This window comes from Dermacentor albipictus, chromosome 9 (assembly GCF_038994185.2).
Source record: "Dermacentor albipictus isolate Rhodes 1998 colony chromosome 9, USDA_Dalb.pri_finalv2, whole genome shotgun sequence".
Classification (NCBI taxonomy): domain Eukaryota; kingdom Metazoa; phylum Arthropoda; class Arachnida; order Ixodida; family Ixodidae; genus Dermacentor; species Dermacentor albipictus.
In genome coordinates, this window is record NC_091829.1 from 23618953 (window position 1) to 23646358 (window position 27406).

A 27406-nucleotide genomic window follows, 5' to 3' on the forward strand; every position below is an offset into this window, starting at 1 on the left:
ATTTAGTTGCAGCAATGCACAGAGAAACACGGCCATTCTGTGCCTTCATTCTGCACCACCACTTGCACCACCATTTGACTTACATCATAAATTTAAGCACACGTTCAGAATAAAAAAAATTACACAAATGTCTGAGTGTTCCCTATGGCATTTAGGTTTATATGGGGAAGCTTTGGATCAAGGACCAACGGAAAGCCCCTCATTCTCGGTAGGCCATACTTCACAAAAACAGCGCTAAGAATGAAGAGGATGAAGGAAATCGGCCTTCCTCACACACGTATTTTTCTTCATGATTGTTTTTGTTAGCACTATTTTTATCTACGACCATAAAACCAACTTCTCCAAATTTCCCTACTAAAGATACGCCACTGCTCGAGGAACACCATAGTGACTAAAATATGAGCGATAAGGTTAAACTTGGCATTAATTCTACAAAAATAAAGGCCCGAATTTCACCTGGACTGTTGTGCCATCACAAATCATGAAAAACTCCCACGAATCGCATTCTGCATACGGCGAGTTGGCATTAAAATCTAGAAGGCAGCATGAAGGCGCCAAGGGACCCCACAATCTTGCATCCTCATGTCGGTGTTTAGGCAAATACCCGTAGCTTTTACGACAAAAACATAAGCCGGTTAACTTGTACACGTACATGAAGACACTGCTGTCATCATATGGAGATGCTAAGGTAATCGAGCCGTCCTTCTTGCTGAAAAAGATTTCGCCATTATATCATCAGAAGAACGCCAAACTTTCAAAATGTTTTTTTTCGTCCAGTTGGAGAAAATGACCAAAAAGATCGGATTTCCGCCATGGATCCTAAATGACACCGTTATGGAAAACCGCTTTCAATACGTAAGTAAAAGCTCAAGGTTCATTTTCTAACTACTACGGCAGCAAATTCACTCCTTGATACATTACCTCTTTTCTTCATTGAAGGTTCCACAATTCAACATCAGCGTCCCACTTTTTAAAATTATATTATCATTCCAAGACAATGCTGCCATCAGGACGCTGCTATTACTTCGGAGGAAGCCAGATAAGAAAAACAGGCATGTATTTATGGATGCAATCGTCGGGAACCTCATTAGGCACAGCAACTTATTACAATTCGACCTTTTTAGTTGCATGATTGTTCGCTTCTGCGCAGGCTTTCTCATCAGAAATTGAAGAATTTCGGGGAATTAATTCCAGTGTCGTCAATGTGAGAAACTTTCATCGCGATTTGAATTATATGGACATTCCAGGCGCATTTCTGCCCTCGCCGTCGCCGTCGTGGTGATGTTCCGTATAAATCCCAAGGCCATAACGCCGTCGCCGCGCGTCGTATGCTGTATGTGCGAGGGAAAGCATGCGAGGGAAACCGATCGTAGCTGCTCAATCTCGCGCGAGCGAAGGAGAAAAGCGGGGAGCAAACGCGCCGTCTTGCGACCTGCGAAAGCCGTGGTGGGATGAGAGGGAGGAAGGGAAGGAGGAGGGGCGGCGTTGTTGTGTTCCGGCAGAAACTGCATATTTCGCGACTAGGCGCAAGGACGACTGACAATCGCGGTTAAATCTTATATGCAAAGCATGCAAAAAGGAGATATGCACGCTTGAACATCTGCTCGGGGAGTGTGGGTCGCTCGGCCCTGGCATTTCCCGGAATCGGTTTTTAGGAATGATCAGATCTCCTGATCATATCCGTCAAGTCCTGGCTGTCCAGTGCGCCCATGATAGGGCTAGGAGGCTTGACCTCCCGGTCCCAACATGGAACTAGCCAGGCAGGTGGCAACACCTTGTACAGGACCAGAATAAAGTTTTTCCTCCTCCTCCTCCCCTCGCGCACGACAGGGAGGAAAGCGGAGAGGCAGCGCGGGAGGGTAGGGCGGGAAGGGCTTCGACTCCGCCAGCAAGGGCGCGATTTACACGGCCGTGAACGCTCGCGCTCCATATCTTGAAACTAATCTACAGACGGCTCATATCTTTGTGCGCACTGTGTTCTCGCCGCAGCATAGTTGTAGTGATCGACAGCGCGAAGGTCACTTCGCTCGCTGCTGCTGCCGCACTTGCTCACACCAGCATTTTGACAGCGAGTGTCCGCGCTCAACGAGTGGGATGTGTTCCTGTTTCCTTGCGCGCGCTGGCACCATGCTTGTTGGTTCAGTTAGTAAGCCAATGTTTCCAAGTTTATACGCCCGATAAAACTACTGCTATCCTTACTTTGTATAGTTTCCGACTAAGTCGCTATCGCAACCGATGCTTCGCCTTTCGGGTGAAACTGCGACGTTTTTTTTACATTTGTATAAACCACAAAGACAACTTACCCCTTTCAGGAAAGTTTCATGAAAGTGATTTCGTATTGACAAAACCTGTTTATGACATCTTTACAGCTGGATCACCGCTCCTGCCGTCGTAAATGCCTTCTACAGCCCCTCAAAGAATGAAATGGGTAAATATTAAGAACAATTATAAAAGAACATATATAAGAAATTGCTGTCAACCTCTTATATTGTGTTTTTCAGTGTTGATCATTTTGCGTAGTTGGCCTATTCATGTAAATTATGTAAACGGTGCACATTACTTGCACGATAAGTTTCTGTCATCATTCGATTGCTTTTGAAGAATAGGTGGTCATAGCACTACCAGTTGATTCCTTTCCTTACCGGGCCTATTGAAATGGACCAATTTTATCGGAGTTCTACATGCTGTTCAATGTTTTTGTTTGAATTCATCTACTAGCAACGTTATGGACCTTCTGAAATGACGACTGAACTTTATGTATTGGTGAGGGATGTTTTGCCGATTGGGGAAACTTAAAAAAGAAGAGCTTTGACTGGAGATATTGTCAAAACTTACCTCCAGTGTCAAGCACTTCCACAATACAACGACTCAAAATTGGCTACATTATGCAAACTAGAAGTGAGGCGTGCAGACAGGACACAAGAGTAGAGAAGTGGACAACACGAACGCCGACTATCAACTGAAGGGAGCACTGAGGCGAAAAATGAAAGAAGACACAAAACTCATCTGCGCATGCTCAGGAATGGTAACACCACGTGTCAATCGGGTACACGTGCTGGTCTACGTGAGAGATAACTGTTAAGACACTTAATCTCTTCCTTATGTAAAGTAATCGAAGGCTGACTCACGCACGCACTTCCACCATTATAGATATGCCATGCCTCTACCATAAGACGCGTATCTTCATTCTTATGCCTGTACAGTATCGCGCATTCATCTAACTTTGGCTTGCAGTTACAATCTCGGCAATGTAGCGAAAGATTAGAAGGCGATCCACCGGTTAACGACCTTTTATGCTCCATTAGCCTCTGATTGATACACCGTCCCGTTTGCCCTACGTAGAACTGGCCACAGCTAAGGGGAATTTGATATACCACACCCATACGACATTCTGTAAAACTGTTGTTCTTATTGTGCTTCACTGGACAAATATCTGTTCGTTTTTTACCTCTAACCCGCTCCTTTTTATTCTGTACGGCAGCGCATATCTTACCTAGCTTATTGGGAGCAGTGAAAGCAACATTAACATCATATCTACTAGCAACTTTTTTAAGCCTGTGCGACACTGAATGAATATACGGAATAGCCACTACTCTTTTTTTGCGATTACTGCTTTCTGTGATTACGTCCGTCCCCCTGGAAACCGACTTCTTTAGGCGCTCAGCTACAGTGGCCACCGCTACATTAGGATAACCTGCTTCTAATATGCGCCGGATCTGCGCATTAAAACTGGCGCTCATTTTGTGCGTGCAGGATCTTGTGAGGGAAGACTTAAGGCACGACATGGCCATAAACAAGAAATTCCTTTTCGTGCTATAGTGTCAGAGAAAGGGACGTGGCAGGTCTGTGTCGCTAGTTACCTACAGAACTGCCTAGCTTCACTAATTTTTTCAGATCCCTTTTGCCTACGTAATTCTCAGGCGCTAGTTCACTATTTAAGAGAGGAGAATCCGGGTGATTGTACAGCTTTTAGTATGGATATCGAAGACTTGTATTATTCCTTGCCGCATGACGGGTTGCTAAATTCCGTAAATGAGTGCATTAAAGAACAAGTGCAAGAGTCGGCTTTTATTGACAGATGCGGTGTTTCCACGGGAGCTTTTCTAGAAATTCTTTCAATGTACTTGAAGTCGACGCTGATTGGGTGGAGAGATGGCGTTTTTCTGCAGAAATCAGGCATTTGCATCGGCTCAAAGGTTGCCCCTATTCTTAGCAACATTTACCTGAGTAAGGTTGACAACTGCTTAGAGAAAGCCTTAGGTGATAGCGTTATCAAGATATTTCGTTACGTTGATGATTACCTGATTTTCTGCAATAGGGAAGAATTAGACTCGGCTGCTACCTCAGTAAGTGAGCAATTTAAACTTTATGGGGGAGGATTAAAGTTTACCAAGGAATTACCTCAGCGACGCGTAATTCAGTTTCTTGACATTTCCTTGATCTTCGAACAAAATCATGTTTGTTGGCAGTATTCCCCAAGATCTTCGAAGCCGTTGCTAAACTTTCAATCCAAGCATTCTAAATTAGTAAAAAACGGAATCGCCATGTCGTGCCTTAAGTCTTCCCTCACAAGATCCTGCACGCACAAAATGAGCGCCAGTTTTAATGCGCAGATCCGGCGCATATTAGAAGCAGGTTATCCTAATGTAGCGGTGGCCACTGTAGCTGAGCGCCTAAAGAAGTCGGTTTCCAGGGGGACGGACGTAATCACAGAAAGCAGTAATCGCAAAAAAAGAGTAGTGGCTATTCCGTATATTCATTCAGTGTCGCACAGGCTTAAAAAAGTTGCTAGTAGATATGATGTTAATGTTGCTTTCACTGCTCCCAATAAGCTAGGTAAGATATGCGCTGCCGTACAGAATAAAAAGGAGCGGGTTAGAGGTAAAAAACGAACAGATATTTGTCCAGTGAAGCACAATAAGAACAACAGTTTTACAGAATGTCGTATGGGTGTGGTATATCAAATTCCCCTTAGCTGTGGCCAGTTCTACGTAGGGCAAACGGGACGGTGTATCAATCAGAGGCTAATGGAGCATAAAAGGTCGTTAACCGGTGGATCGCCTTCTAATCTTTCGCTACATTGCCGAGATTGTAACTGCAAGCCAAAGTTAGATGAATGCGCGATACTGTACAGGCATAAGAATGAAGATACGCGTCTTATGGTAGAGGCATGGCATATCTATAATGGTGGAAGTGCGTGCGTGAGTCAGCCTTCGATTACTTTACATAAGGAAGAGATTAAGTGTCTTAACAGTTATCTCTCACGTAGACCAGCACGTGTACCCGATTGACACGTGGTGTTACCATTCCTGAGCATGCGCAGATGAGTTTTGTGTCTTCTTTCATTTTTCGCCTCAGTGCTCCCTTCAGTTGATAGTCGGCGTTCGTGTTGTCCACTTCTCTACTCTTGTGTCCTGTCTGCACGCCTCACTTCTAGTTTGCATAATGAATCCTTACCAACTAGCTCAGCTTTCTGTCGTTCAAAATTGGCGCTTTGGCCAATTCGACAACATAATTTTTCAATGAGAGCAGTAGTGAAGACACACAAGCTTTTGGCGGGTTGTCTTATTTTCTGTTCCGACGTCTAGGCTGTTTTAACTATGTCTCAATCATTGGCGTTCATAATTGGCGTTAATTATAGTGGGCGTTAATTCGATAATTTTGTTCGTCTAATATTAGGTGCTACTTCATTTTTCCCACTGTGGGTTGCTTTATCCATCAGTGTTGCGACGGCGCATGTACAAACTATTAGAAGCAATTATTCCTCACTTGGAGGGGTTTTCCCTCACACAAGAGCACGCAGTCGATTTCAGACCAATTTCCTACTGAAGCTTGAGTAGCAGTTCGATTCCTTACATTGAACACCGCCTGCGAAAGTGCCCTTATTCATCACTGTGCAACACTATGCAACCCTACCAATTGGTGTACAGTACTATGCCGGAAGCGAACAAAGCACGTGGAGGCTTCAACGCCAGATGAGCTCGCCTTCGACCAGCTTGGTTGGCCAGAAAAGCTGATCGAACGCAATAGTCAAGCATTGAAGGCTCCTGCATGCTCCCTGATCTGGCAACCATTGTTTCGCCAGCCTATAGAATGCACTAAAAGACGCACCAGCTGCTTGCTGCACCGAATAAAAACAAATGATCCTTGCACAATGCCAACTGACGTGTTTTGACGTTTGCGCAGGCACTACGTTTCCGCGCCGTATGTGCATCACTAAGGGTAGTATCAGTGCCAACAAATCTGCTTGCTATTTTTTCACGCTGTTTGACTTGCAAAAGTTGGAAACTAAAAGCCTGTCGCATATTTTCGATAGTTCATATTTTTTCTCCCTAACTATGGCATATTACATTCATTCTTGTTCCTTGAGGTGCTTCTTCGGTGTTTCAAATATGGATTCTCCAGAACCGCGTGAAGAATTATAGCTGCTTCACGTCCATTCAGAAACACGATCAGCCTACAATTCTATGTACGAAAGTATACGTTGTGACTACCAAGACTACTGGATCTTAAAATAAAACGTTAAAATGTAAAAGTACCGACAACGGGCATACTTCGTGAAGTAAGGGGATGAATAATTAACAAACATTGAATATTTAGGCTTCATTGTAATGGATTTGGGCACGTATTAAAACCCTGAAAAGAAAGCCGTGCAGTTGTGAAGTTTTGTCTATAAAGTAGAAATGCTAAAACAAGCACCTCATTCAAGATATCCGTGCTTGAAATTGGCAATGTAATTTATTGGTGTTCCAGTTATTCCTTTTCCAAAAGCAACTCACTAGCACCTCAGGACGATATTAACTGCAACGCGAACACATTCTTAGCAAATTCCGTGTGCTGAGAGATATTTGTAAAGAGCGTTTGCGCAAGCCTTCCGGCCAAGTGAATGTAATTTTAGAAAGGCCTGCTTCATAAAGTGCCGAAAAAATTCACCGAAGATTACGATACTCCTTACTGCTAAATTTGAGCGCAGCTCTATATGTGTTTTCATTTCGTGATATATTGGCTGGCGCCGACAAACTGGCTCGTGCGGCACATTGCAAACGGAGCGAAGAGTGGCGCGACTGCCTCGGTAATCGGGAGATCGCGAGAGGCAGTGCGCGGGTGACATATCGGGGCAATTCACAACAGCCGCCGCAGACAGACCTCCGCTCATGCAGCGCTTTGTTTCCATATATGGTATCGATCGACGCGCTCGCCGCGTGACGACGACGGCGGCGCTACTCTGGAGCCATCTTGGAGCAGCCGTCACCGCAGCGCCCGTCTTACGCGGCACTTAGCTTTTAACGCGACAGCGTTAAGGTGCTCGTGTCGCAGAAAAGCCGGTGTCGTCGGCATCGGCGACGTTGGCCGTGAGCGATAAATCCCAGCAGGCACTTTTCTTCTCACCCTTTCGACATACTCTCCTCCTGTGGTTTCCGCCTCATGCTTTCACTGTAGCTTCCTCCTCCGCTCTCCTCCTCGTGCTCTCTTCGCTCTCATCATATTTCATTCCCAGCTGGGCTCCGCGTTCGCTCTTTCATCTTTCGCTGTGCTCGTTTGCTAGGTTACGAGCAACGCCGAGACACGCCCACGCTCAACGTAAGAAGGGCGCCTAGGAGCTGCGCTATAAAAGATAAACCGTGATTTTTTATTACCTATGCGGATGACGTACTTTTTTGTGCAGGTAATTTTCACATCTCCGAGAAATCCAGCACACTAGTTACAGCAGTCTAGTTATCGCTCATGCTCATACACGCACACACACACACACACACACACACACACACACACACACACACCGCAGTAACGTAGTGCATATGGCATTGCGTCCCTTAGCTTCAGATCGCGAGTTGAATACCTGCTCCGGTGGTTGAATTTTGATGAGAGCCCCATGCTAAAAGAAAGAAAAAAAAATAGAGTTTCGCCAGAAAGGCGAAGCGATTATATCGACAGCAAAGTCTGAGACGTTTACATGAAGCCAGTTTCAGGATTTTATCAGCTGTACGAATTGCAGTCACAGTATTCTTACTAACTAAACACGCAAGTAAACAAGCATGGCGCCACACGCACACCGACACACACGAACAGATCTCCCTTCGTGACCGCAAGTACTTGCTCACATCGCTATTATGGGGAACGCAGGAAGATCGGAGGGAACGCTATGTGCTGCCGCTCGCTTTATCACGTCGCCGAAGGTTAAATTACACAACCCTCGACATTAGGTATGCGGAAAGACAGCATGCATAAAGCCACCAGCCATCTCGACTCGCCCTTAGCATTTGTACCCGGCGCGGAATACCTCCAAATTGAAGCGCACGGGCCCCGTAAGTCATCAGCCACGCGGACAAACATACGCAACCCCTGCCAGGCTTTAGCAAAGCATACGCGCGCTTTGCTTACTGAGTGGATGCTTGTCCACGTGACCTCCAACATTGGGCTTGCGTCAAGTCACCATCTTTCTCAGCTCACTCTCGAATGCTTTCCCTCGCACCAGGAAGCACATGGTGCGTGAGTTCCGCATTCTTATCGCATTTGGAGTTCATGCGAAACGGCGGTGGTGGCGAAGAATGCCCCAGGATCTAAAAAAAGATAACAATAACTCTGGGGTTTTACGTGCCAAAAGCACGATCTGATTATGAAGTACGCCGCAGCGGGGTACTCTGCAAAACTTTGACCACCTGAATTACTTTGACGTGCACCGAGTGCATGGCACATGGTCGTTCTTGCATTTCGTCCCCATCGAAATGCGGCATCCAGTGCCGGGATATAATTCCGAGACGTCGTATTTAGCAGCGAACAGCCTTAGCCATCGCGGCTGGTCAGCCCGGCATTAGGAGGCACGGCGTACTTGTTGTATACAGGGTGCCTCATAATCCTGGGGGCCTTTAGCACGCACTAATTGTCACCTAACCTGCACTTACGCGCATCTTACAATCAGATTGCCGTTCTGGCACGTAAAATCCCAGAATTTAATTTTTACCACAGGTGCGTGTGTGTTAAATAGACGCAAATAAGTGTGCGTTAGAAGAAATGAATAAATGGACCGATATGTGTGTTTCTTTAGGCTAAATAGAAACCAGTGATAAAAGGACGTGATTATTGTTTCCTTCTGAGACGACAAATACTTTTGCATTCACTCACAAATCAGTTCATGAGCCTTGAATATTTGGAACTTGTACTCGTGAAGAGCTTCTTTTTGACTTTTCATTTCTTGGCACAGCATTTACCCAATGCTTGAGGGCCAACTAAGAAATATCATTTATTGCTACTTTTACGTGATCCCTTACTTCCAGTATTTCCGGCTGGAATACTGCGAGACTCACTCTACCAGCACGGACTGCCTGCGTACGTAGAGCCTTTTCTCACTTTCTTAGTACTCTTAGACATAAAAAAAGCCCACTAACAATGTCGACACTAAAACGCTCGTGTTTGTTCAGTTGAAACTTTAAGGTCGGGTGCTTCACTCAGAATATTTCCTTGCACGACACACGCCTTTCATTTTCTGCATCTAAAACCAGTACGAATTAGTACAGGCGAAATATTTTCCGGAATCCCGAAAGAAGCATTTTGTACATGCTATAATGTACCATAATGCCTAAATAAAATGAATGAATGAATGAATGAATGAATGAATGAATGAATGAATGAATGAATGAATGAATGAATGAATGAATGAATGAATGAATGAATAAAATTACCCTGATGTTTTTACTGAACACTGTCATATGTCGGGACGACTCAACGCATACGATCGGCCTCCTACTCTCGAAGTGGGGACGGCTTAAGCTTGCCTCTGCTAGCGCTTGGCTTGGGTTGCCTTCTCTTGAAAGTGGGGGTTGGCTTGCCTCAACGGGCTTTCGGCTTGGGCTTCCCCTTGTCGATCGCCGGGATTTGCATGATGTCGGCGCTGTCACACTCGTGCGAGCTCCCGCTGCCACTCGCGCCGAGCGGAATGCTAGGGGCTAAAGGGCGTGTGCCGGCCATACACCTACTCCTATACCCCTCTCCTCCCCCACCTATGGCATGTCCCCCATAGGGGGTTTCTGTCGCTAACTCGTCCCCTGCGTGAAACTAGACAACGGACGGCGAAGAGTCGACTTAGAACAGCTTCGCTGTTAAAAAAACGAAACGACGAATCATATGTATTGAAAACTGAGGTTGAACAGCGCGAATAAAACAATGATACGAAGAAAGAAACATCAAACACAAGTGCTGACTGTCACCTGGAAGCTTACTTTAAATTCTCCAGCCATTTTGTACCTTTTGCAGCATGGGCATGCGTACATCAGTCGCATATTCATCTGCAAAATCAGCAACATGGTAATTTTTCATGCAAAGAGGCTATTTATTTTTGCTATAAAGCAAGAGAGGAAGCGCTTTCACGTTTATTTCCTTTCTTTAATGTCATATGCCTCATTTCGATGGGGAATCGAACTCCGACCGGGGCGTGGCATGCCAGACACGTTTCCTCGATGCCACCGCTGAAGAATCTTAACCAGCTATTCCAATTGTAATGCTACCTGCTACTTCACAGTTGTTAGGGTCGCATTATTTTTGTTGATTTCGGCGTTTAGACGGCCACGTCTTATGCACTTTACGTACATTTTAAGCGGACGTCCTATCCTATGCCGTATTCAGCGCCTAGAGGCGCTTCTAAAGAGCTCTTTCGTCAGAATAGTAACCCCTCCGCCGCGCTACTACGTATTGCCGTCGAAATTCGATACGACACGTACTCTTCACTTTTGCTTGGGCGGGTTCTAGCTAGCACATATCATGATTGCAAGATGTGCATGCTTGGTAAGCAGCCCTGTACGTATTTTAACCATTGTACAGCGAGGGTACTGCGAAACTTTGCGGAATGCGGCTGCAGAAGAGCGTTCTCCCGACGGATCCGCCATTTCGCCGTATCTTTAAGGCGACAAACTCAATTGATCGTGAGTATCAACGTGGCTTTAGGAATTTCCATTTACGAGAACAATTTTCACATGTCGGTGCCGCCGGCAATCTTGGGGTGCCTCCGACTTAATGCATCATGTTCCAGCCCACATTTCACGTGGCTGTACATGTGCGTCTGGGATCGATTTCCCTTGTTCTTTCAGCCGCTACAGTGTTAATCTCGCGCCATTGCTTCAGTTCGCTCCAATGCGAGCTGCATGTGCTCCATGCCAGACACGCCTGTAAAAGCTTGTTTGAGCATCAACTTCTTGCAAACATAATTAGAGGGAAGTCGCGCTAGTTTCAAAGGGGCGGTTCAGCCAAAGTGGTAAGGATGAGTAGGACATGAATTAGTCTAAACTTCATCTCTCGAAAGGTCTATGTGACTTTAGAAACTGATCATTTCCGATTTTCAAGAAGATATTACAGTATAAAGGCAAGAACGGGGCTCTTAGCACCTTGGGGGAAACTGCAGCTTTTTCAGCGGGATTGTCGAAGTAATCGCGGCACAAGTTTTCCTATACGGGACTTTATGTGCTTGCTCTTTGCAGCCGTGAGCCGGGACCCTCGAATCTGCAAGCACAATAACTAGTTTTCCAGACTTGGACATACGGACCTTCTTTCATTTCCTCTGCACAGAATAACTGGGAAGGCAGAGTAGGATCGCATAAAGCTCAGCGCTAATTTACAGGCTTCTCGTTAACTCCAGCATGGTTGGCGCTATTAGTGTTTCAATGCCTTACTTTAGCATTCGATTGCTGCAACGTACCTTGAGGACATTTCTTTTTCTTCTATAAGCATAGCAAAAGCCTTCCGCTGGTGTTATCTTGCAACTGCAATCGATCTTCTGCCATGAATTCTTTACAAATATTTATGAGTCCGACTGTAAGAGACGTGCCATCGGTGTTCACATTTGGTGGGACAATAAAATTGTGCCATGTGTGCCACGCATATCGCTCGAAATTTTATAATAGGCTAGTTCCCCGTTGTTGGACATAATCAAGGTAACGTCTTCATGTGCCATCATGTGGAATAAGTCAGACTATTTTTTTTTGTATTTAACTTTTTGTTCTGTGTGAGTAGTCACACGGAACTGCTTTGCTTTTCGCAGGCATTCTTTCAGGCTTAGACAAAACATTTATGTAGCACCTACTGAAGAGTAAATGGTTGGTTGGGAATTTTTCAAGGTGGTTTACAATTTTCTCACTGAGGCTTTTGCTCTCAATAATATATTTGAGGAGGTGAATGAATAATAATAGCAAATTATGTAATTAGGCAGAAAAGAAAAGATAGTTTGACTTACTCCAAGCGACGGCAAATACATTAGCTTAGTTCCATCTAGGTACATGATATTTGTATGTTTTTTGAAAATTTGGCACAAGTTACGTGTAACACCAGTATATGACATGTTTGCAAATTGCAAAGTCAGCAGTATTAGCTCAGTCTGTGATGGTTTGTTTATGTTCATGATACAAACGGAAAACATCTCTAAAACCAGTTTTGAGACAATGTTTTCCAATTTCATTACAACATCATCATTCCTGTCAGCGCGCCTCCATTTGGCTGTTGGAGTAATTCTTAATCGAAATTTGTTGGCAGGTCCATTAACTATGGAGCGATTGGCACCATCATCGGGCACGAAATGATTCATGGCTTTGACGACTTAGGTAAGTTTTGAGATGTCCACTAGTGACACGAGAAAGGTGAGATGCAGAAAGGCTAATGAGAACAGAAAATTTGTTTTGCCACCTGACGATGGAGAACATGGGATGAAGGACTTTGCTTTGATAACGGTGTGTCAACAGAACAAGCTAGCTCTAATTGTGAGGGATCGTTTCTGTACACCCTATATAGTATATACACATGGACTGTATTCAAGTGTCTCCTCGCGATCACACCTATCACAGGAGGTAGTGCCAGCCATTCTGACGCGAAAAGCAGAAGACATCGTAAAATCGCATTTCACGAGGCCATTCGCGATGTAATTGAGATGGTTGCCTTTCGGAGTCGAGTCCTTCAATGGATTTCTAATTATCTGCTTATGAGATTGGTCATTGGGTGTGGCGTCGATCGCCTAACCACACGACCTCATACCGGTCGGGGTGTTCCTGAAGGCGGAAAACCAAGAGCAGCATATTCAGCCTCACATCCGTTGGCATCGTTGAACGCCTGCCAACTGGAACCAAGGTATAAGAGTACGCAGGCGACGTACCTGTTTGCGCTTCAGTCGTGACAAATAGTTACACCCAAGACTCCAAAAAGCTGCTGCTCTGAGAGCGGTGTACTTCCCCAACCAAGGCCCGGAAATCTTGTCAGACGAATGTGCGCTAGTGGCGTTCACTCGCACACGAAGGACACCCTACGCCATCTTTATTAACGATCAGATGAATTTTTTATACTAAGACTCTTCCATTTATTGGCAGGATCATAGTAGAGACCATCATGGAACCTGCGCGTGACTTGAAGCAGCACCATACTTGAAGCAGCACCAGGCAGCACTTTCCCGGTTGTTCAAGTTTAGTAACAAGTTAGGGGATGTAAATACGAGCTCTGTAGGAATTTTAGAGACCGATCTTTCTGAGATGTTTGAAATACAGCTTGCCCATACTGACCAACATTTCCAGTACAAATCATCGTGCTCTTCAGGCGATTCGAGATCGGGGTCGCAGATATTTTGTTGGTTTACGAAAATGCGCGTCAGCTGTGGCACCTATTGCATTCGCCCGCGACCAACAAATACAAACGCTCATTGTGGTCGTGGCACTGAGAGTGCACAGTAGGCACAGTAGGCACAGTAGGCAGCTCAACCGAATCGATTAAAACATCTGCCACACTACCTTCAGAAAGTCCACAGGCATGATTTTAGGATACCATCCATAACTGTTACCATAACCTTCCACAAGGCTTCACCTCGCAACTAAGTCACTGTTTTCTCCTTGTTATGGTATGCTGAGGTATGCTGAGCATGTACAGTACATACTTAAACTGATGACTCACGAACTATCCAGTTTTCGTACGGAACCATATTTTTCCCTGCCAGATCCACCACCACCAGTTTCAAAACATGCCGAACTACGACAACGACGGCTGCGGAAGTTGAAGCTCTTTGCGCTGTTCATCGTCTCCTCTGCTAAGAACCTCGAAGATGGTCAGTATTCAGCTAATCGAAGGCCCCACTTAAGTATATTTATGAGCCCTATGGAGTGAACCACAGAAACAACTTATTTTTAAGATTATAATACTAATCTATCCTTTGGCAGAGAAAGTTCATCACATGACATTTCACCGGTCTAAAAGTTAATGCGGTGCCTTAAGTAACGAGCACGCCGATAACTCTGTTTGGTCAGCGCATTAAGGACTGAAATAGGAGTTGACACCGTTGTCAAGGTAAGATGCCGCTAGAAAGCTTCGAGTACTCGCACGCGATATAAAGTACTCCACGTGGAACACACCCAAGTTTCCGAAACAACCGGCTGCACTACCCGAAACCTTCGCTCCACTTTCGCATACCAACCACAGCCTGACGAGGCGATGCAAACATGCTTTAATGGGAAGCATTTTAGAGTCCAGCTCTGCGGCGCCCGTTCGTGCGGCAGGCGTCTGCGTTCGCGTTCCTCCTCACCAAGCAAACGAGCACAGCGAAGGATGAAAGAGCGTACGCGCAACGCAGCAGGGGATGAAAGACGGTGATAGCGAAGACACAGCAAGGAAGAAAGCGGAGGAGGAGGGTATGGCGAAAGCGTGAGAAGAAAAGCGTAGTACCGCGCAAGACTGCTCTGCGGTGGCGATGGCTACGATACAGTGACAGAGTAGCGCACGTTGTCTGTTCACCGATGATGCCACCGATACCATTAACGGAAACAAAGCGCTGCATGAGTGGAGGTCCGTCTGCAGCGGCTGCTTTGAATTGCGCCCGCGCGTCACCGACGAGCTGCCTCTCGCGATATCCTGATTAGTGCGGCAGTGCTAATCGAGGCAAATTATCCGGGCTAGCCTATCGCGAAATGAAAACACGTAAAAGATGCAATGAAATTTCGCATTGTATATAGCGAATATCATTTTCATGGGCAATTTTTTCTTTTGAGGGTTTCCTTGATGAGCATCGCGTATTGACAAACGCTCAGCATGGATTTCGGCAGGGCTTTTCCACAACCACTCAGTTAGCAGAAATAATTCACGATTTTGCCAACACAATAAATAATAGAAAACAAACCGACGCTATATTCATGGATTTCAGTAAAGCATTCGACAAAGTAGCCCACAGCAAATTACTTCACAAATTAAGTTTTATAATTAGAAATGATAAGTTATTCAAATGGATACAGGCGTACCTAACGAACCGTTTTCAATACGTTAAAATAAACCAGACTTGCTCCAACACATTACCTGTTGCCTCTGGTGTTCCGCAGGGATCCGTACTGGGTCCTCTTTTATTTTTGCTTTATATAAATGACATTGGCAATAATCTATCTGTAAAAATTAAACTTTACGCGGATGACTGTGTACTATATGATGAAATTGACTCACCCCAAGATCAAATCAGGTTAAATAGTGACTTTGGCAAAATAGTTGCATGGTGCCATCAATGGCAAATGACTATTAACTGTGAGAAAACCGTCTTTATGAGAATTACACTAAGAAAAAAGCCTCTTCTCTTCCAGTATTTTGCCCAGAACACTTATATCTCGGAAGTATCTCACTATAAATATCTCGGTGTACACATATCCCACAATCTTTCCTGGTCAAAACATACTGACACTGTAATGGCTAATTGTCTTCGGAAATTGTTCACCCTCAGACGTTCGCTTAAATTCTCCACACCAACTGTCCGCCTCATGGCATATAAAACAATAGTTCGTCCTACTTTAGAATATGCAATAATCATTTGGGACCCCTACACAAAAACAAATATTGAGAAATTAGAATGAATTCAAAAGAAAGCTGTCCGATTCATCTACAATTCTTACGGTCGAACATCTATAACAGATCTCCTTAAATGTAGTGGCTTCTCTTCGATTACAGAACAAAATCGTGTCTCCCGATTAAAATTCTTTTTTCAACTAATGAATGGCCACTACCATATTGATACCTCACACATCTTAACACCTTTAACTGGTTATGCTACTCGTCATAAACACTCCCTAGCAGTAACCCCGTTAACACCACACAACAACTGCTTCAAATACTCTTATTTTACAAGAACAATAGTTGATTGGAATAAACTTCCTGATAAAGTCGTTACAGAAAATTCTTTATCCCGTTTTCAGGCGCACCTGTACTCATGACTCAACCGCACATACTTTATTTGCTCTTTTTTCCTTGCATTTTGTCCTTTTGCCATTTTCGAATTCAAGCGTTGGCATGATTGCTTAAACTGTATGTTTTTGTGAATGTACTAGTATGTTCCCACCCTGCTAAGATTTTGTAAAAGATCGCAGTATCTATAAATAAAATAAAACACAGTTGGGCGGGTGTTCTGGGTACCTCATTGTTTTCGTGGGCCAATCCTGGTGTCATTGCAGTCTAAAATTTTGTGCCACTGGAACCGCTGGGTATGTTCAGTTGGCATGGGCCATTAGGTATGTGCGGGTATGTGCCATTGTGTATGTGTGACTGGGATTATGCCACTGGATAGCTGCCCCTAGCTATATGCTACCGAGTATGTGCCCCAGCAGGCCACTTGTTATGTGCAACTGGATAAGTACCACTCGATAATTGCTGTTTGGAATCTACCCTGTTCATAATGCTTCGTATTACGTAGATGTGAACTCCATTTGAGTCTGCCAGAAGTTTTAGAGCACCCGGATTATAATTGCTGGTATAGCGGTAGTGCATCCCGTGTTTCTAGGAGGTCACACTTGAACTGGCATAAAATGGTATGCAGATCCAACTAACACACTGGAATATAGTAATGAGAAACTTCAGGGAAGCGGGTGATTACATTATGTACAACTAATGGTGGTGCATACAACTGAGCTTATTTTATCATATGCAGCGGGCAACCTAATGAAACGTTTATGTTTATCCATCAAAAGCTTCCGCAGTTTTTTAGGAGACCTTATGTAGAGAATTTCGAAACATCAAGATTATAGCTTCCTATACTGTAATTTTCATATGTTTTTGCAGGTAAACAGTTTGACGAGGACGGGCGGTTGAGAAACTGGTGGAGCCCTTCGACTCAAAAAATGTTCGACAAGAGAGCAGACTGCTTCATTAACCAATACAGTTCCGTCTTCAGCGAATTGGCTAACACAACGGTGGGTATATACTAAATACCGATTCATGTGAACTTAGCATAAGCTTTAAGGGCGTAATTGCCTCGCTACTTTTTTGAGCAAAATACTCGAGAAGACGGTTTCGGTTCGCTAAATTCCTGAACGCCTGTCGGGTTTGTGTGGAAGTTTGCGAAATAAGTTTCCAGGAATATTTCTCGCATTGGGACCTCTAATGAATGATCTTTCGGCTACGAATCGAAAGCCATTACTCATAAAATTTTTACGCTTATTCTAAGCCCGCCACATAATGCCACAGTGTAGACCAATAGAATCAGTTCTTTAAGAATGTTTTTCTAACCTGTAAACGTGTGCTTATGGTTCACTTACAGCTGAATGGCGTGAATACATTGGGTGAAAATATGGCGGACAACGGGGGACTTCGAATGGCATTCAGGGTACGTAGACTTTCAAAAGCAACCTTTGCACTTGCACGACTGCATTCCAATCCAGAAACAAACATTACACGGACCGACAAATACAAACTGTCATATTAACTGCCAATGTCAGAAACTGTCGTTGTGGTACGAGTCGGTTTTATGAAACATTGCTGCCGCTAAAAAGTTGAAGGGATGCATGCTTCTCACACAGCAACTTTCCACAGAGCCCATGGAAAACTGCGCATAAGAGCGCAGTAATGGTGAACATTTTACAAACGGCTAACGAAGACAAATCTTTCTGTTGAAACCTTTGCTGCAGCGGTATCCGAAGTGCCATGACTCTTCATTCTTACAATACTAACGGTCTTTCGGAAATGTTTACTTATCCCGCCACGGGACGAGAGGGATGAAGGAACTGTTTTGCTACCTTTTTCTCGTTTGTTAGGTCAAGAAACGCTTCATCTGTTCACAACTAAGATGTGAAGGCAAACACTGCAATGGCTAATGAACTAATTTATCAGTATATCGTGCCACAATGTTACGACATATTTTACGTGGGCAATACAGCGAAGTTTCCATTATACCGCAATGAGATGAAAGCTGCGGAAAGTAAAGAAAAGCCGTCTACCGTGAGAAACATTTAGGTTCAATGAAGAGATAAGGAAATTAGGAAGTATGAGTTAGCTTGACGAAGGACTGCAGGAGCCGCAAACTTTTGGGAGAGGCTTTCATGCTTCTTTGAGGGAAAAGAGGGCTGATTATCATGATGCAGACGCCTACGATACTTCCATGGAAGGCGGCTATGCTTTTTCCTTTCTTTTTTTCAGACACTTGACCAGCAACTGAAGGCTTTCAGTACGCCAGACGTGCGCCTTCCGGGCCTGGAAGAGTTCTCAGCGAAGCACCTGTTTTTCATTTCCACTGCATTCGTAAGCTTCCCTATTCCACCTCTGGTTAACGAGGCAACTAAATTCATGAGCCTGAAAAAATAACGGAACAACGGTGCAGAAACAACCAAATCGACTTGCGCAATAAAAAAATTTAATTATGGGGCTATACGCGCCAAAACCACGTTCTGATTATGAGGCACGCCGTAGTGGAGGACTCCAGAAATTTCGACCACCTGGGGTTCTTTAACGTGCACCTAAATATAGGTACACGGGTGTTTTCGCATTTTGCCCCCGTCGAAAAGCGGCCGCCATGGCTAACAGCAGCCTAACACCATAGCCACTGAGCAACCACGGCAGGTGACTGGCGCAATTAGAGGTAACAGTTTAGTAGCTCTTCCCCAGCCGTGGTAGCTCCGTTGCGAAGGCGTTCTGCCACTGGGCATGAGGTCACTGGTTCGAGTTGAAGCCGCGGCGACCATATTTCAATGGGGACGAAATCCAAAATCACCCATGTACATATTGTTAGTTCCATGTTAGAGAACCCAAGGTGGCAAAAATTGTTCCTGAATAGTCCAGTACGATGTCCCCTATAACCCGTTATGCAGTTTCGCGGCGAGAGAGTCATTTTTGAAAGGTACTATTCACAACCGTGACGCTGCCAACAACACATACCCTGGCATTTCATCTACGCACTCTTTCTTTTATTTCATACCACGGAGTATGGAAGGACAGTTTCTTGGCCGTAAAAAAGCGCTTTGAACCAGCGGAGGGGCACGCTGTCGCCTCCTTGCTCTCTACAACTTTTTGTGATGTCACCAAATATTTTCTTGCTTCAGCAGGACCAGGTCGAGCTTGTATAGTACATATGCTGTCATGAGAGATGCGCCCTAATTATATAGGAGTGACTTCCAAGTATCTCGCCTGAGTGATCCATCTCTAGTGACTATTAGGGCGTAGAACGCGTGCTTCGGGAAATAAGACCGTCCCCGTAATCTGTGTGCGAAGTTCAGTGAGATCACAAATAGTGGAAGTACATGCACTTTGGTGAGCCTACCTATTGTGAGTGGACGAATTGATGAGACAACGCATCGAGCCATAGAACCGAGGATACCAGGTGTAAATTAGGAGATGAAAGCGTGACACTAGATCGTGATGACGCGATAGAATTTGTAGCAATAAGAACTTGGAGGATGCTTCAGCTTCGCCTTTAGGAGTGTAACCCAATAGCCTTCAAATGTCCCTGACTGCATCACATGCTTCCCGGCAACTGCAGCTTATGTAACCGCAATGTTCGCCGGAAAACGCTGGCGGTGATTGCTACGCGCGAAGGCGAGCTTTCTGGTAGAGGCGCGGTCTCTTCCATGGGCCGATCCCGGTGGTCATACGGATTTCGCGCGTGTCCAGCACCGGCACCCCTTCAGAAGCGGGCAATGCTTGTTCGAGTGCCTCTACTGTCTCGTACAACTTATGTATCGGGCAAACGCATCATCGCGTCTTCCTCGGTACTCCCCTTTAAATTTATTGCAAAGGTGAAATGCTATATTCTGGTTCTTGTCGCTGAAAAGTGTAACACAGAGCTTTGATATGGTGCTCTTACTATTCTTTTTGTAAAAACAATTGCAGGAGATACTTGAAGGGAAGTAAGGTAATTGGAGATCGCAGGGAGAGGCCTACGTCCTGCAGTGTACATAAAACAGGCTGATTGTGATCCTGAAAAGCGGCTAACAATAGAACACCTCTGTAAGCCCACTGAACCCGATTGCTGCCTCATAAAGAGGGGACATTGCAGTTTTTCTTTCTTTTGCCGAGGCCATGCGCTCTCGATCGTTGCTTATGTGCAGCTAAATGTGAAAAACCAAACCAGAAAAGATCAGGCGAACAAATGCCCTTTTTCTATGACGCAAACAAATACTGTTAGGATGCCGACGCTGTCCTTTAGAAACAAAATTTCTAGAAGAACTTATCTACGACGACTAGGCGAGTATGCGAACAGCAATCTTTCAAGACGAAAATTAATTTATTGTACACTGAATGGGCCCCACCCACGAAGTCCTGACGTGGCCTCAAAGATGCGTACCACTATGGTGTGTTCGAATATTACGAAATAATCCTTCTCACCCTGCGGGCATCTTGAGGCGCAGTGAGCAAAGCTCCGGGTAGCCGTGCCTCTGTAACCAGTTTGACGTGGGCACGATTGCATGCGCAACACGTTTTTTCATTGAAGAGCACCTTATACGAGCTTAGGCAAATTTTGTTTAGACTGCACAATCTTCGGGATCATCTCACGTTCTTTAGACTATAGGCGACACGTTCAGGATCGGCCCATATTTTAAGACAGCTCTATGTTCGGAATAGGCCACCTAATTTAGGTTACATGGTTAAATAGCCGGAAAGACGATATCGTCTCAGACAATGCCAAGAATGCTATTCGTATCGAAACCAAAATTTCAGCGCCTTTTCACTAAAACGACAAACGCTATGTTCGTCTCGCAGGTGTGGTGTGGCAGCACACGTGCAGGGGCTCTGCGTCTGCAAATAGAATACGACCCCCACAGCCCGCGCCAACAAAGGTGACTTTTATTTTTGCTCTCTATTTTTTTCTACTGTTTAAGTAAATGTGCTCTCAGTGAGTTTGTTTGGAATAGGAAGGTTCAGTCCTGGACATTTCTTGTTAACGCACGTGTAACGTTCACTCTGCTCGTAATCCAATAAAAAAATATCACTCTGAAAAATGGTGTAGCTATTGCAGTTTAACTTCACTTACAGCTGCTTTGCCGACTTTTGCGGGGGAAATCAGTATAGGTGTCTCAGGCACGAAATTAGGCAAACTGACGAATATGATTATGGCCCTAAAAGCACTGGCACTTACCCCCCCCCCCCCCCATAGGGATGGGCCAAGAATGAGGGGAATTTCAGAAGTGGGCTGGAGGTACGAATTGAGAAATCTGTAACTTTGTTAAATAGGCGAAAGTGAGTACAATACAGAGATGTTTCCTTCAACAGTCATTATGAGACACATTAATAAAAGAAATGAGACGATGAGTGAACTAAATAATTAACGAGTCTCACACTGCAGAGAAAATAATTTTACCTGTACAAGTAAATAATCATCCATAAAATCAGTGAAATAACTGTTACCATGAGGAGGTTTGGTAAAACGGAGAAGATTCGAAAAACAAAAGACATGTGAGGTGACGACACCACCTCGATGTTCTTCAACTGGCATGTCGTAACGCCATGGATTTGTACGGCGTCTGTTAGGGCCAAGTTAATTAATCATAGGTGACAATGGACTTTGCATTGTCTAATAAATGAGCCAAAGACTCAACATAGCATGTTTCGGAAAATGTCACGCAGCCAATGTGGACGACATAGAAAAAAAAATACTGTGGAACCCATAATGTCAGATTGACATACCAGCGTGGGAATTCGGTGCAAAATGAAACATTAATAAAGAAAATCGACCTTCAACCTTAATTCTTCTTCGTATAATCAACCTATTATCGCAAAAGAAACAATGATATAGCTTTAAAAATATCTCAGCAGTCCAAGTTCATTCATTTAAGTCTGGATTCCTCACTACCACGCGCCTCATAATCAGATCCTGCTCTCGACACGTAAAACCCCAGAATTTAAAGAAATGACGACAGACTATCGGCGTACAAGAGGCATATCTAGAACGTACATATGGTCCGCTAGTATAAAAAGGTGGGTAGCTTTAGCATACCGATATTCGGAATTCACATACTTGACCATATACCTGTGAGTCAATTTCTTGCGTCTTCGTGGTATTCTTTGTAACAAGTCTCAGTTAGGCAGGAGTCCTAAACCTAACTTTACAGCTGCTTTACAACCATTGGCGGTCACAGTGTTGCCGCTTTTTATCATTACATTCAGCACCACGTTTTCCAGATGAAGCAAAGATTCTCCGTGATATGTCAGAAATAGTAGTTATTCTCGCTTGAAGAACATCCGGCAGTACAAATAAATGAAAAATTCCTCGTGCCCACTAAGCGACAATAATATTAGTAAAGCTATCGCGATGTCTTCAGATTTGATGATGATGATGTGTGGTTTTTTGTGGCGCAAGGGCCAGGTTTGGCCAAAGAGCGCCATGACTGTCTTCAGATTTGATTTTATGACATGGCTTCGTGTCTTCAGTTCAGATATTTTTTTCGTTTTGCAGGATAAACGTCTCTTTAAAGAACATGAAATCGTTTACTTCGGTATTTCGTTGCAACGAAACAAGGAAGATGTCGTTCAAGGCCAAAAGCAACGAGACTTGCGTGCTGTGGTGAATTAGCACTATAATAAAGTTACCTTTTATCACGTTCTGTACACGCAACTGTATTTGACGCACATTCGCTTCTCATCGTCGTTTAATCTCGTCCTTTCAAGCGCGATATGCTAACGGCAGATTTATCGATGTGAAGGTCTCACATATTCTTACCACTCTCAAAAACATCGCTAAACAGCATACGCGAGATGTATCCCACATGCGGGGCAATTGCAAAACTGTTGGCCACCCCGTGTGTCATGCCGTGTGTAAAGCGATATGATGCCCGTATAGATGATCCCAGCCAGGCACCTGCTGACTGGCAACAGCATATATACGAGCCAGGGCATTTCCAGCTGAGAATATGGTCTTATCATTCCATGATTCTGTAGTGAGGTATGGGAAAGAATTCCTCGTCCGAATGGCTAAGCTGAACATCTAAAAAGATTGTGTGAGTTACCGAGAGCCTCTTTACATTCTTTCACTCATACCTTTGGAGCCGTGGTTTTTCCAGCGAAAGCCATCACCATCAGTTTCAAGACTAGTCACCCAACGACACCGATGGCTGCGGAACTTGCAGCTCTTCGCGCTGCACTTCGTTTCGTCAGCCAAGAACAACCTTGAAGAAGGTCAATATTCAGCGACTCGAAGGCAGCACTGCAATCTTTGCTATCAGCCCTGTGGCGTGGACCACACGAACAATTGGTATTAGAGATTAGACAGCTTGACTGAGAAAGGACACCACGTGATATTTCAGTGGCGTCCAAGTCACTGCGGCGTCATAGGAAACGAACACGCCGCAAACGCTGCTAGGTCTGCTCTTCAAGGGAACAAAGAGGAGCCGATACCACTGTCAAGGACAGATGCCGCTGGAAAACTTCGAATGCTCAGCCTTGATATCACGTTTTTCTTGTGGAACGCAGGAAGTTTTCGAAACAACCGGCTCCACAACCTAGGCTCCTCCCTACGCTTTTGCATTCCAGCTCGACTCTGCCGTCGCGAAGTTCTCGTTATTGGCGGCGAGGAGTTACGGAGTCGCCATCTATCGGAAGCGCCTCGCTGGCGTAGTATGAGGGATCATGCGGCGCGCTCCTCATAGGTTTTGCTGTCAGCGCTCACTGAAAACACCCCGCGTGACCTCTCCCGGACATTTCTGTAAGTACTTTCGAAACGAGAGAAGTTTTTTACTGTCTAAATAATAACCGTGGGCAAACTGAAAGCACACAATCGTTTACAGACGCTATCTCTTTACTGAATACGTACAGTGAACGCCACTGCGCGCGGCAGCCGCGATGCATGGAGTCTCCCGAAGCGCCTTCTTGCGTGAAAGGTAGGTAAACGCTGAAAGCAAACTATGTGAAATATGTTCTTATAGTAATGCTAAATAGTAAGCTCCATTTAGTTATACTAAATGGAGCTTACGCTCCATTTAGAATAGAACGAAGCCTCAATGCAGCGATCGAGCAGATTCGCACCGAGCGACTGCGCGTCTGTATGCTTGTCCGCGCACTGTTTCGCTTTCTCCGCGCGCGTTTTCACACCGTGCCATGAGCTTTAGGCCGCAGAATATGAGCATTTGACAGTATACAAGCAGCCATTGTCGTATTGGCGCTATCAGAGCTGTTCAAAAATGATTTCATTGTAGAGACTTCGACGCCTACGGAGACTGTGATGTGCCATCGCGACGATTCAATCTCTTTTTTCTTCTAGATTCTTTGACTTTCAATATTATTTCTAGAGTTGCGTCGCACTGTATATTTATCGGTGTTCTGAGTCTGCGATTTCCCGCTCTTCTTTTTTTGTAATCCAGTGCATTAATTCATAACACAAACATGACCATATGCCATGCTCTTCTTTATTGTGCTTCTTACCGCTCCCTTTCCACTCCAGTGAACTTGCCAGTATCTATAGCATCGACAAGTTCATAGACCAAACCGTTATGACATTAGTCGGGCAGCGGTATCGGGCGAGCGTCTCAGTTCGCGTTTTCCGAACATCGCAGACCCGCCGCCGTAGCAGAAATCTTCCTCGCGTCTGTGCTTGCTGCATACCCGAGTTGTAGCCGATGACTGTTTGCCGGTTTTATGTTTCGCGAGCCAAGCTTCACGCAGCTTCTTGTCCTGCGGCTACGTGTGAATAAGACTGACACCGACCTCCGTTACGCGCGTCCGGCCTTGCGGCACCGAGCAGTAGCCTACCATGTTGCGCCCCTTCAAAGGCAGCCATTGCCTATTGTAGTGCTTACAAGCGTTGTAAAGGGGACACTCGAAGCGGGAAAATTTCGCCACTAAATGAGTACCGCAGCGTACGAGGGAATTTAAACTCGTTTTCAGCTCGCTTCGGCGCTCCCGAAGCAGCCGACGCGGCCGCTATGCCCACGTGATCCCTCCTAGCACGTCACGCCGACGGTGGCGCCAGCTTTTCCAGTGGTGGAGCTCGAGGCCAATAGCATGCGGATACAGTAGCCGCGCATTGCCACCACGCCCTTTCTGTTGTCGCAAAAGTCTGCGCTGAGTGCAGTGCTGGGAGACATTAAAAGCTACAGTGCCATGGTCGCTTACTCAGCTGACTTCAGTAATTCTTGACTGTGCTACGGGACGCTGCCTCGATGTTTCTCTCTTTCTTCTATAGGCAATGTTATGACTATAAAGCATTGCTTGGCATTGTCACGTGTTTAACGATGTCACCTGGTTAAAGAAATGTTAACAGTTAACTGGGCGAACTTTTGCCTCGTAAATCAAGACACCGCTTGGCGGCGGTCGTAAAAACAAGAGCAGTAAGCGATCGTCGATACCAATGACGGCGACTTCATACCACCGATACGCACACATCGGTGAACTTTCAAGAGGCGCTGGCGTAAATCTCATATGGTACCACAGCATCGTATCTCTGCGCGTCATCAATTTGTTATGAGTGGCAGGCCTTTCTTCTACTACAATGTTAGAATTGTACGAGATTCGTCACATCGGCAGTGCTTCTGGTATCGGTTGCGCGCGCGAGAGAGAAAAAGCAGGCGGCATTATCACACACCTCAACTAGTGCCCATATTTTAGGGCAATCGCTTTATGGGTAAGATGCCGGCAAGAATTTATCACATGTGGGTTGACGACGTACATAACCTCGTATAGAAAAGAACGATAGGTAGGGCATATAACTAGCGTATAAAGCGCGCATATACGCTGGGAATACACGTCCAGGGCTATTATAATGCGCGATACGAGTGCCCTGTTACGCTGTAGTATTCTGCTACCCTGTTTTTGCCGCTGCTTAGCGCTTCGTGCTCCAGTAATTCTTTTAGTTTTGTTGGGTGCGTTTGGTCCGACTTTTCGTTTTGAGGTTTCATGTCTGAGTTTTTTTTTTTCCTTGTTTACTAGTACACATTGCAAGCACTCCCAAACAATGTAGGAGGCTACGATAACAGCTGCAATGAGAGAGCTTGAGGTGGCGGCAGTGAGTCGCGCAGTGAGTCGCGCAATCATCGCAGATTAAAGAAACACGTTTTCATAAACGAGAAAATTAAAGAAGATTGCGTTAACAGTGCAAGGGAATTTCTATTGCAACAACAAATTAATAAAACAATGACAAGCGAAACTGAAGCAAACATTACACACTATTACGTTGTCCCACACTTAACATCACGTACATGTAAGTATAGGTGAGAAAAAAACAACAACGACTAATGTCTTTGTTCATATTTAGACAATTCAGAGACAGATCGCATAAGTAAAAATATTCGAGACAGTGTTAAGTGTATCCATGCCGGTGTCATGAAATGAGTTGAGCAGCCTGGGTAATTCGTTTTTTGTCATTTGCAAGCCGTAAGTCGTTAATCAAAGTGGTATAGTTCATTATTCCTGATGACCGGCATTGTACTTAAATGTCATTTTTTTTCTGACTGGCGATTCTATTGAACACGGTGTTTGGAGAACTTAGGTTTGAGTACGATATTCGAAGTAGAGAGCGATTATACAGGTTGTTTCAGGTAACGTTAGCCAGAGTTAAAAAATATGCCGATGTGCTCTAAGACGATGCGACTAAATGCATGTTGCTCACTTTTGTATGTAGTGTGTAACGCTATATGTTGTTTCTTGCTTAATTATATGATTAGTCAAGATTAATTAACCAATTTCTGAAGCATCGAAGTTACGGCAAAAAATTCCAATTGGAAAGTTGCAGAGCTATCTGCAAAACAACCGACTAGACAGTTTCTAACTTTCTATCAAGTATTAGTGTTATTCAGCTAACTGCGCATGGCCGCGAAATAATAATAAAAGAAATACCACGTGATATACTTACTTGCGCGCCATGATTGCAGCGCTCCCAAACTCTCCACGTACAAACAAACATATCACCTAGGAAGGCATGCCACCACCAGTGCTTACGTATCGTCGTCAATGACAAGGTTTAAGGTAGCTACTTTTTCCTGCCACAGTGGTTAAGTAGTCATACCACAGAAGACAGTCATCATCAAGTCCTCTTGCCAACGCTGGTGGGCCGTAATCTTGTGTTCAGAATGTCGCTTGCGCGACAATATTATTATTATTATTATTATTATTATTATTATTAGTAGTAGTAGTAGTAGTAGTAGTAGTAGTAGTAGTAGTAGTAGTAGTAGTAGTAGTAGCATAGGTAGTTAACGCAACAATGTCACTGGGGCTCACATTACCTTAC

General features: G+C 44.7%; 1 protein-coding gene across 2 annotated transcripts in view; it reads left to right on the forward strand.

Moving 5' to 3' along the window:
• The window catches only part of LOC135902004 (neprilysin-1-like), a 64359-nt gene extending 41562 nt beyond the window's left edge, over positions 1–22797 (forward strand). For both annotated transcript variants that reach the window (XM_065431899.1, XM_065431900.1), the window contains 10 exons: positions 778–855; positions 940–1052; positions 2370–2428; positions 9276–9327; positions 12517–12584; positions 17044–17174; positions 17522–17587; positions 18397–18498; positions 20953–21029; positions 22646–22797. In XM_065431899.1, the coding sequence (XP_065287971.1) occupies positions 778–855; positions 940–1052; positions 2370–2428; positions 9276–9327; positions 12517–12584; positions 17044–17174; positions 17522–17587; positions 18397–18498; positions 20953–21029; positions 22646–22757 (858 nt within the window). In that variant the 3' untranslated portion in view covers positions 22758–22797. The remainder of the gene's footprint in view (positions 1–777; positions 856–939; positions 1053–2369; positions 2429–9275; positions 9328–12516; positions 12585–17043; positions 17175–17521; positions 17588–18396; positions 18499–20952; positions 21030–22645) is intronic.
• The last annotated feature ends 4609 nt before the right edge of the window (positions 22798–27406 follow it).